Source organism: Morone saxatilis, unplaced genomic scaffold (assembly GCF_004916995.1).
Source record: "Morone saxatilis isolate NCDOM2014 unplaced genomic scaffold, NCSU_SB_2.0 Contig4, whole genome shotgun sequence".
Taxonomy (NCBI): domain Eukaryota; kingdom Metazoa; phylum Chordata; class Actinopteri; family Moronidae; genus Morone; species Morone saxatilis.
Window position 1 is genome coordinate 1,028,824 of NW_023339984.1, and position 10,288 is coordinate 1,039,111.

The 10,288-nt window shown below is 43.7% G+C and overlaps 1 protein-coding gene across 1 annotated transcript in view; it reads left to right on the top strand.

Annotated features, from left to right (window-relative positions):
• The first annotated feature begins 2,641 nt into the window (after positions 1–2,641).
• The window catches only part of LOC118338394 (glycogen phosphorylase, muscle form-like), a 12,459-nt gene continuing 4,812 nt past the window's right edge, over positions 2,642–10,288 (top strand). Inside the window, 8 exon segments of the mRNA XM_035675702.1 lie at positions 2,642–2,985; positions 5,702–5,803; positions 5,958–6,036; positions 6,146–6,249; positions 7,898–8,029; positions 8,297–8,408; positions 8,523–8,605; positions 8,878–9,019. Coding sequence (XP_035531595.1) covers positions 2,743–2,985; positions 5,702–5,803; positions 5,958–6,036; positions 6,146–6,249; positions 7,898–8,029; positions 8,297–8,408; positions 8,523–8,605; positions 8,878–9,019 — 997 coding nt within the window. The 5' untranslated portion in view covers positions 2,642–2,742.

A 10,288-nucleotide genomic window follows, 5' to 3' on the forward strand; every position in this document is an offset into this window, starting at 1 on the left:
ATCCTCTGCTACAAATCAGATAACATAACATATTTGGAGATGTGATTTTAGTAGAGTAGACATGGCAGGTAGCTGCCATATCACATTGGAGTTGATCAGTGATCATTGGGGGTGTGTGTGATATAATTTGAGGTGACAGTAAAGAGTTAACCCCCAGCTGTCCCACCCCCCTTCTTCCAGACACCACCACCACGTCCAGCCCTGGCACCGGCACCCTGCCTCCATGGCAGCAGCCCCAGCAGCCTGCAGCCTCCGGAGCCCAGCCCCCACCACCCATGGGTACCCCGTCCATGGTGCCGCCTCCTCCTGGCGTCCAGCCGCCACTGCCCCGGTGCCTCCTCCTCCACCCCCACAGACTCACTGGCAGCTCAACCAGCATGATGTATCCCCACCGCCACCGCCCGCCCCTACTAGACCCTTTCAAACTTGCCTCTACCATTCGACGGGGCCAGGGCCACCGGGCATCAGCCCTTTTGGCCATGCCAACGCCCCCCAGGCACTCTCCACCCCAGAATTAACCCTGCCACAGAAGAATCGTTTCCCCCCGCAGCACATTGTGGATGTGTGTGCACAGAAAAAAATATAACCAGTGCTTTATTTTTTATTGATCCTTGATATTGTGAAGACATCTCTGAAACAATGAAAGGCTGTGTCAGTTCAATTTGTAAAGTTGCGTAACTTAATGAGTTATTTTTCCTGTTTTTAAAGTTTGTATTAACACAAAGCTCCTTGTGTGCATACAAACACTGCTGCTCTCAGCCACATGTTCTGCATTGCTACCGTAGTTTGTCACGTTACTTGTATACCAAATAAACAGCTCAAATAGCCCGTCAGAACAGTCTCATCGCTTCCAATGTTCAACTCAGTCCTAAACACTTGACTATTATTGGATTTAATATATTGAAGTTCAGCATGCATGATCCATTGTAAACACCTCACTCACAAATTGATACTCCTGTCCTGTTCCCCATGTTGGCTTAGAGTTAAATAAGATTAATATTTTTGTAATAACGAGATGTGAAGTGTTTTCTTAGTTCTGTCAGAAAACCTTTTTGTAGTACTGTCTCAGATTGTTTTCCAGAAATTCCCAGGGTTTTAATTGTTTTTTTTCTTTTCTTACTTGCCTGCATCTCAGTTGTGACATTGAGTTTGAGAAGGGGGTTTGATGCTGCTAGCTTCTGACCTCCTGCACTACTTGACTGTTGAGAATCTGATGTATCCTTGTTTTTCTGCATCTCTCTGCTCTAATATGACGCTGTGTGCAGTGTTTGTGTTGCTTTTGCAAGGACAAAAATATTGCGTTTGTCCCTCAAGTTATTAGAGAAAAAAATGTTAGTTTTACTCTGTTTCTGGAATCGGTCTGTTGTGTTACGGCGCTAGCCTGAATGAATAGCTGTTGAAATTTTGCTTGGTTTAGCATTAAACTGATCCATTTCACCTTTTTGTCCGTGAGTACAGACTGGTTTCTCCTTTCATGGATGTGAGCGCCTTTGTGTCAGAATGCTTGCCAAGAATCTAGGCATGGCCCTTCTGGCTGCCTCATTCACATGTTACATAACCTGGTGTTGTCAAGGGTGTCCGCTGCCTCACAAACCTCCCAGGACGACTATGCTTAGGAAAAACATACATGTTTTTTAAAAGTTTATATACAGTTATATTTCTACTACTGACGTTCACAGCACATTTTTATGCGCCAAGTTTTATTTTGAAATTCCTGAGGGAACAGTGTTCTCTCTGCAGGACAGAAGCAACACACTTATCCATATTAAATCTAAATACATAGTGTTGTATTGGTAAAATAAACCAATGAATGGTATTCCATTTAAATAAATTACGCAATAATATTGGAAATTACATGTTCTGCTCTTAAAGAAAAAGGTCATTTCAGTTGCTTGGGGGAAAAGTAGTGGTATGTAGTATTTGAAAAAAATTTAACTCAAGGTCCCCTTACTAGATATGAACAAATACATTGTTCAGTTATGGAATTTTTATGTTACAATCCAAGCAAACTGTCCATTAAGACCGTAAGATGTGATTGAAGTGTGGAAAGCTCTAGAAAAAGAAAGTAAATTGAGCTTTAGATAGTTTTTACACTAGTGTTCAAGGCCAAGAATGAACTTAAATGTTTAATATTTGTGCTCACAAAATACATGTTAACATAGCATTACTCTAACTCAATGCATCTATGGTTGTAAAAATGCTCCGTGGGTTAAGAATGATTCAAATGTACATCTGGTACAGTTCCTTCCTGTCCTGCAAAGCAGTTCCGCACTGTGTTTATAGAGAACAATGTCAAGGCAACTAGATTAAGACCGGAAAGGATGTCATTTTGGTACTAAAATAAAGCAGCGTTTACAGGTGGTCTCCGCACATTTTACAAGCTAATTGACCAACATATTCGAAGAAAATGCAGTCTTAAACTCTTACTGATTGTTAAGCAGGGCATATCTGCAGTCTGGACCTAAATACCTCCTTTACCTGCTGTTTATGAAGGGAAATTAACCGTGTGACGCAGTTTTAAATCGTGTATTCCTCGTTCGCTGAGGCAAATTGGTTTTATTTTCAAAGTGCGTACCGGAAACGGTTTTCCTCCGTCCGTCTTGACGCTGAGCGCTTGACGTATAAAAGAGGCTGGACGGCTACCTCCCACCGGCTGTCTGTCTGCTGTCTGTGAAGAGGGGCGGGTAGGCTGCCGGGTTAACTCAACGCTCAGTAGAAAGTCACCAGAAGCCACCAGCAAACATGGCCAAGCCACTCACAGACCAGGACAAGAGGAAGCAGATCTCGGTCCGCGGACTAGCCGGGGTGGAGAACGTCGCGGACCTGAAAACTAATTTTAATCGGCACCTCCACTTTACCCTGGTGAAAGACCGGAACGTGGCCACCAAACGGGACTACTACTTTGCCCTGGCCAATACGGTCCGGGACTACCTGGTGGGCCGCTGGATCCGGACGCAGCAGCATTACTATGAGAAAGACCCGAAAGTAAGCAGCGGGGCCGGGGCTGGGGCCGCAGTCCTGCACGTACACACAGCTGACCTGGGAGCAGTGGGAGGGGACGCAGCGCTGCAGCAGCACAATTGATGGCCCCGCGTGCGCGTGTGTGTGCGTGCGCGTGTGATTGTGATTGTGCGCGCGAGCTCATTGCGGCGTTGCTCTGTATATCCTTTTATAGTAATGTTCCGGCTGCTCAGTCTTTACGCATATTGTGCGCTGAAACAGAGCTCGTGCAGCTCAGCGGGGAGTCCTGTCCCCACTGACATCCATCACAGCTGTCTGTTACATAACCTGCGGCTCGTGCGTCTGCGTCCGGCTCGGTAACCTTGGCGTGCGCACTGAGGGCGACGCTCGCGGCCTCACATTTAGTCAACCCTGTATTATCCCGCTCTGTGTGGAATTAGGACACTCAACTGGTTGCTGAAATGTGTGTTACGTAACGCCGTCCGTCCATCCCCATCAGTACACACTGCGCATCACAAAATGGCCACACACAGTTAAAAAGGGCAGATGAAGTGAGCCCCCCCAATAATTACTTCAACCCATCTACTTAATACCCAGCAGCACTCAGCTTCCTTGTTTTACTGCAACAGGAGGCTGGATGGAGAATTTAAAGAGCCATCGCCTGTATAATGAATAAGGCTGTACTGTGATCTGTGTCTGGTTAAACTTCACAGTTCATCCAGCTTGAAACTTATTGTTTGTGATGACTAATGCTCATTCATTGATTGGTCCATTGTTACAGCCTCAGTTTGTGCAGCCAGGCTTAGTTCAGCTGCGCACAACTTTATGTGATGGATGCATGGTCAAAAGCAGCTGACTGACTGTGCATGTGCTATTTTCTTTCATATGAACTAGTATGAAAAGTATACATTATTGATTTTAAATGAATTGTACCTAATGTAAACTATCATATAGAAGGGGAGGGTGCTGTAAACCTATTTCTGCTGTAAAGTTGGGCGTTTTAATATAGGGCCTTGTGGAGATTGACTCACTGCTGGAGACAGCCTCAAGTGGCAGCTCGCTTTAGCATCATATACCTTGGAACTTGTGTTTGATGAGCTGTTTGCTGTAACGCTAGGTCTAATCAGATAATTTAGACATTTTGTCTTAAAAAATTACTCATAACGACAAATAAATCATCAAAATAGTTGGCAGTTATTGTAATAGTTCATGACTAATGGTTGCAGCTCTAGTTCATACTATGTTTATTGCATCAAAAGCTTAATAATCCCACCACACAACAAACTTACATATTGTTAAAAACATGGACTGTCATTCGCAGGAAATCAGTGCAACCCTTGGACGAGCAGCACAGACCCTCCTCTCCTATTTATACTGACCGCTGAATGCCTTTGTCACATACTTTTTTTTTCCATGTCTGCTTTTTTATGTGACCTCCGCCATCAGTCAGCAGCAGGATCAAAAATGTCACATGGCACAAGGTCAGAGAGGGTGCCAAAATGTCAGCTAGGACATCCATAGTTTAACATATCCTGGTACAGTTGAAGCATTATCTACAGTATGTACTGTATGTTCATTCTGGAAGTCTGCGTCCACTTTGACACGCTCAGAGCTGTAAGGAGGCATTGTGCTGTGTTACCGCCGGGCTCGTGGTTTGATCCACTTCTCTGGGAAGTGTAAGAGATATTGTTGGAGGAGCTGCCAGTAATAGCCCTTCTGGTGTTGCCTCTGACAGCAGCTGTTGTTTTCTGCCAGAGATAATGTTGCCCAAGGGACACCAAATGGAGAACATTTGTTTTATTATTAATGTCCTCCTGAGAATGTGTGCATCAAGTTTTAGTGCACTATTTTGAATCTTTTTCATCCTCTTACATTTGAGACTAAACTATGGCAAATGTTTTTGTATGGAGATAAAGATCCCCACAAGACATGTATTAAAGCTGCAGTAGGTAACTTTTATGAAAATAACTTTCTGTCATAATCACTGAAACATGACAGAAAGTTGACAGTAGAACATGAGACAGATAATCTGTGAAAAAATCCGGTTCCTCTGGCTCCTCCTAGTGCTCCTAATGGTACTTGCAAGAATCCACTGGGCCAAAATGAAAACAACCAATGAGAGCCGAGAAAGATGGGAAAGACGCTTTGGACTGTTGGCTTGAAGATAAGACCTGTTGAATCTCATTCCCAGCACTGATATTTGACAGCCTGAGAATGAAACACTTTCTTGGCTCTGATTGGTTGTTTTGATCCAGGCCCAGTATTCTTGCAAATACCATAAGGAGCACAAGGAGGAGTCAGAGGAACCTGATTTTATTTTTTATTTTTTTATTTTATTTTTCACAGATTATCTGTCTCTTGTACTACTGTCAGGATATAGTAAAACATGTTTCAGCAAATATGAAATAATATGACATTTCTTATAAAATTATACTGCAGCTTTAAGACATGTATACAACAGTCTGCTTGGAACAATAATGTGTGTCTTATATGTTTTTTTTACCTGCAAGAAATCTGCGTCTACCCCCTACTCATTAAAATTTCCAGAATCTCTGAATATGCAAATGTTGTTAGTTTTCCTGCTGGACACAAGGTGCCTCCTCCTTCACTGTAAAGTCCATTCTCAGTGGATGTGAACTGGTGGCTTCAGGTTTTCACACTGTACAAGTTGCATACTGGACCAGGACTGAAGGGACTTTTGTCACCCTTTTATAAGTTGTTTTTCTCTGTTTTCTTTCAGCGTGTCTACTACCTCTCCCTGGAGTTTTACATGGGCCGGACTCTGCAGAACACCATGGTTAACCTGGCTTTGGAGAACGCCTGCGATGAAGCCACATACCAGGTGAGGTAAAGGATTGGGGGACAGGCAGGGATGATGGACGTTTACCCAAACCAGCCTATAGATAGATGGATAGATGGATGGATAGATAGATGGATGGATACATACATACATACATACATGTTCCGCAGTACGAATGTGTTGATGTGTTTCTCAGCTGGGTCTGGACATGGAGGAGCTGCAGGACATCGAGGAAGATGCTGGTCTAGGCAACGGCGGGCTGGGTCGTCTGGCTGGTGAGCTCCTGCCTCCTCCTGATTGGCTGCTGATAGACAGTGGTGTTTAGTCCTGTGGACAGCCTTGTCTCAAGCACATACCCCCCACCCCCCTTGTTGTTTTCCCCAGCGTGTTTCCTAGACTCCATGGCCTCTCTGGGTCTGGCTGCTTATGGATACGGCATCCGCTATGAGTTTGGCATCTTCAATCAGAAAATCGTAAACGGCTGGCAGGTATGTTCCTGCTGTACTTGGGTCTGTAGTTAAACCTGCTTTAGATCACGATCCACTGAAAACATGGTAATTGAAAGTCTAATGTAGACACACTAAGTTTGGATGCCTTACCCTACCTAAATGGTTGACTCCGCTCTTTGGCATGAGCTTGACTTTAAAGATTTCACTTTTTTTTTTTTTAACAGAAGAGGTCCTCTGTACTTCCCTGAAATCTGAGTCGACTGTCCTTGCAGAGACAGTTACTGAACCTAACACAAGTCATGTAGCTCAGAGAGAGTAAACTTCCCTCCACCATTTATCCAAATATTTGGTGCAAGAAATGTTTGGAATTAATGGAACACTGATATTGGTAAAGGTAGTTTCCAGAACTTCATACTAAAGTTGAACTTTGAAAACATTCAAGGCTTAGCCCTAAGCTAGATTGGAGATTTTCTTTCCCATTTATGGCAGTTCTGTACGTCATTTGGGAAAAACATAAACACAAACAAACAAACAAACAAACAAAAATCGTCCAGAAGAGAATACAACTTTTCTTGTACCTCTTCATCATTCTGAAACCAGAACACAGCAAATGTTGAGGATGACTGATTTTTGCTCCTGCCACCTAACAAGAGCCCCCTCATGAAAAACTTTGTCCATATATAGTCCATAAGCTAGCTAGCTAACTTGCTTGCGTGGTGACACGATTGATTGAAACCCAGCACCCACAAAGCCTGAAAGATTTGGGGCTCTGGTAGCTCACCTGATAGAGTTGGCACCCAATGTACCAAGGCTGCAGCATCCATCGGTTCAACTCAGACCTGTGGCCCTTTGCTGCGTGTCAGCCCAGCTCTCTCTCATCATAATAATAATAAATAATAATAATAATAATAATTTACTATCCATATTCCCCAAAGATAAATGATCCAAACAAGTCAATACTTGATTACTAGATTTTTAAATTATAAGTCATACCAAAATTTACCAGCATGTAAAGACCTGCACTGTTCTGCATTCATTATTAGAATACTTAAAACTGATCCACTCGTTGTGTACCCAAACCTAGCAAACACTAGTAGTGTGCCGACACTGGTGACAAGTGCAAAGCATTTCCTGTATCTGCTTCTCAACGAAAGACTTTGATTTGCCTATGTAAAACCTTTAATATGAAACAAGAGAACCAGGATTTGAATTAGCAGTACACAACAGACACAGTCCTCATACAGCTCTAGGAGCTCATCCTGATCAGTGAAAATAAACAAATGAGCTTTCAAGTAAAATACTTAATTTCAATTTCTCTGAAACTTTCACTATATCCTGACAGTAGTAGATGAGACAGATCTGTGATCTGTGAAAAAAATCAGGTTCCTCCAGCTCCTCCTAGTGCTCCTAATGGTATTTGTGAGAATCCACCAGGCCTGTACGAAAACAACCAATCAGAGCCAAGAAAGATAAAAAGATCCTTGAAGGCTTGAAGATAGTTGGAGTCTCATTCCCAGCGTTGGTATTTGACATCCTGAGAATGAGACTCAACAATCAACCATCTTTCTTGGCTCTGATTGGTTGTTTTTGTTCAGGCCCGGCATTTACAATGCAAAATACAGTACCAATAGGTAATAGGCCGGTGTTGGGGCACATTCGAGATCATCCCAGTGACATGTCTCCACAGGTGGAAGAAGCTGACGACTGGCTACGTTATGGTAACCCCTGGGAGAAGGCTCGCCCTGAGTACATGCGCCCGGTCCACTTCTACGGGAGAGTGGAGCACACAGCCGACGGAGTGAAGTGGGTCGACACACAGGTTAGCAGGAACAGACGCACATCTGACACCAGGGCTGACCTAGAAAATAGTCACCCAATGCATCTAATGCTAGATACTGCTTATGAGGTCAGATTTAATTCAAGTATTAAAGGATATAAAAAATTATGATAATTGTTGTATAAATATGTGACATGTAAAGGGGCCGTTCACCTCTAAGTCAAAAGTTTATATTTTTCCACAACACAGAGAATCATGGAATAATAGCACTGTGTATATAATGTACATTTTGATGTGATTTTGATCCAGGTGGTCCTGGCTCTTCCCTATGACACCCCAGTCCCCGGCTACAGGAACAACATCGTCAACACCATGAGACTGTGGTCCGCTAAGGCCCCGTGTGACTTTAACCTCAAAGACTGTGAGTACTGCCATCTGTACTGCTAAACAACCATCATACTGAACACAATTAGTGTTGCATAATGAGAAGAAACTATGAAGAATGTGATCATGACTGACTGCTGTGGTCCCACAGTTAACGTCGGCGGCTACATTCAGGCTGTGCTGGACAGAAACCTGGCCGAGAACATCTCCAGGGTTCTGTACCCCAACGACAACGTGAGTGGATTAATTGGTGTACACCAATTCAATTTTATTTGTATAGCGCTAATTCATAACAGAAGTTATCTCAGGTCATCCCGTTTATTCCATCTTGGGTTTGTTTTTGTAAGTTTGGCATCCAGTGCATGGTAGCATTGTAACCTCCAGAAACTCAGATGGTCAATAGAGTCAACAGTTTATCCAGACTGTCCAGTTAACCACTTTATTTGGAGGTATAGCTGAGGATGAGATGCTGGCTTTAACAGCTTTACACTGTCTTTGTTGGTCAGTTCTTCGAAGGGAAGGAGCTGCGTCTGAAGCAGGAGTACTTTGTCGTAGCAGCAACTCTTCAAGACATCATCCGTCGATTCAAAGCCTCCAAGTTTGGCTCTACAGAGTTTGTGCGTCTTGACCTTTCTACACTGCCAGACAAGGTGAGAGATATATGTAAATATCAAATTTATGATATGGTATGATATGTTACAGATTGCAGTGTATTTGATAGTTTTATGCTAAATCTTTGTTACCTTTTGGAAATCTAGATTTTGATGATGATCACATTACCCTTTTAGATCACAGCAGGTTTTATGATTGCTGTGTTTGGTTGTGTGTGTGTGTGTGTGTGTTGTGTGTGTGTGTGGCGTTTGCGCAACACTTTGGATTCCCAGTTGTTTCTGCTCTCCTGAACATGGTACAACTATACTATTCTTTGTGTTCGTCTGTCTGTGGTCTGGCAGGTGGCCATTCCCAGCTGAATGACCCCACCCTGCTATGGCCATCCTGAGCTGATAGGATCCTGGTGGACATGGAGAAACTCAGCTGGAGATACGGTACAGCCGCAGGCCCTCAGTATCGCTTAAAACAAAAGAGCTTGTTGGATCATGCTTCCCAGCATTTCCGCGCAAAAAACCTAAGAGTTAGTCGTTAGTTAGTGATGTACTGCCGGCTCCAGAGTTTTGGTTACTTTGAGAACGCTCCCTACCCTCTCTACAGTGATAGGCAGGGGAAGGCAGGTCTACAAAGTGTGAGGTCAATGACTCCACACTCACTCCATGCTACTCCACCAATGCAAAAAAAAGTGTAACTGCTGCAGTTTTAACCGATTTGTCAGCTTGTGTAGGCAATTCTGTTCTTTGCATCCTTCAGCGGTGCAGTCACAATGACACGGCAGGCACATCCGACCACAGCAGCATGACTCATCATGAGTCGAAGCTGAAGTCAGGACTGTGACAGAATGTTAGCGCAAATGAACTTGCCAATATAGTTAATATACATATGTTTTAATGTTAACATATACACATTTAAATTCATGGTGACGTTTTCAGCATGAGTTCTGAGATAGATGTGAGTATGTTGATAATGTCTCTGGGTCCCATCCTCTCTGTGTGCGCCTGGACATTGTGGTTCGTACTGTGCCTACACCAACCACACCCGTCCTGCCCCGAAGCCTGGAGCGCTTGGCCCATCGACTCCTTCCCAAAACCTCCTGCCTCGTCACCGACCTGGAGATAATCTACGAGATCGAACCGGAGGCACTGGAGGTATGAGGCTGAGTGTAAAAGTTTGTTGAAGCATTTTTAGCATAAGGTGATATGTTGTAGAGCTTGAGCGCACTGACTGAGACTCAAAGTCTTCAAGGCTGCCTGCTCTGTAATGTCTACTGAGAACATCTGTCTTTTTGTCCCCACCCAGCGCATCACC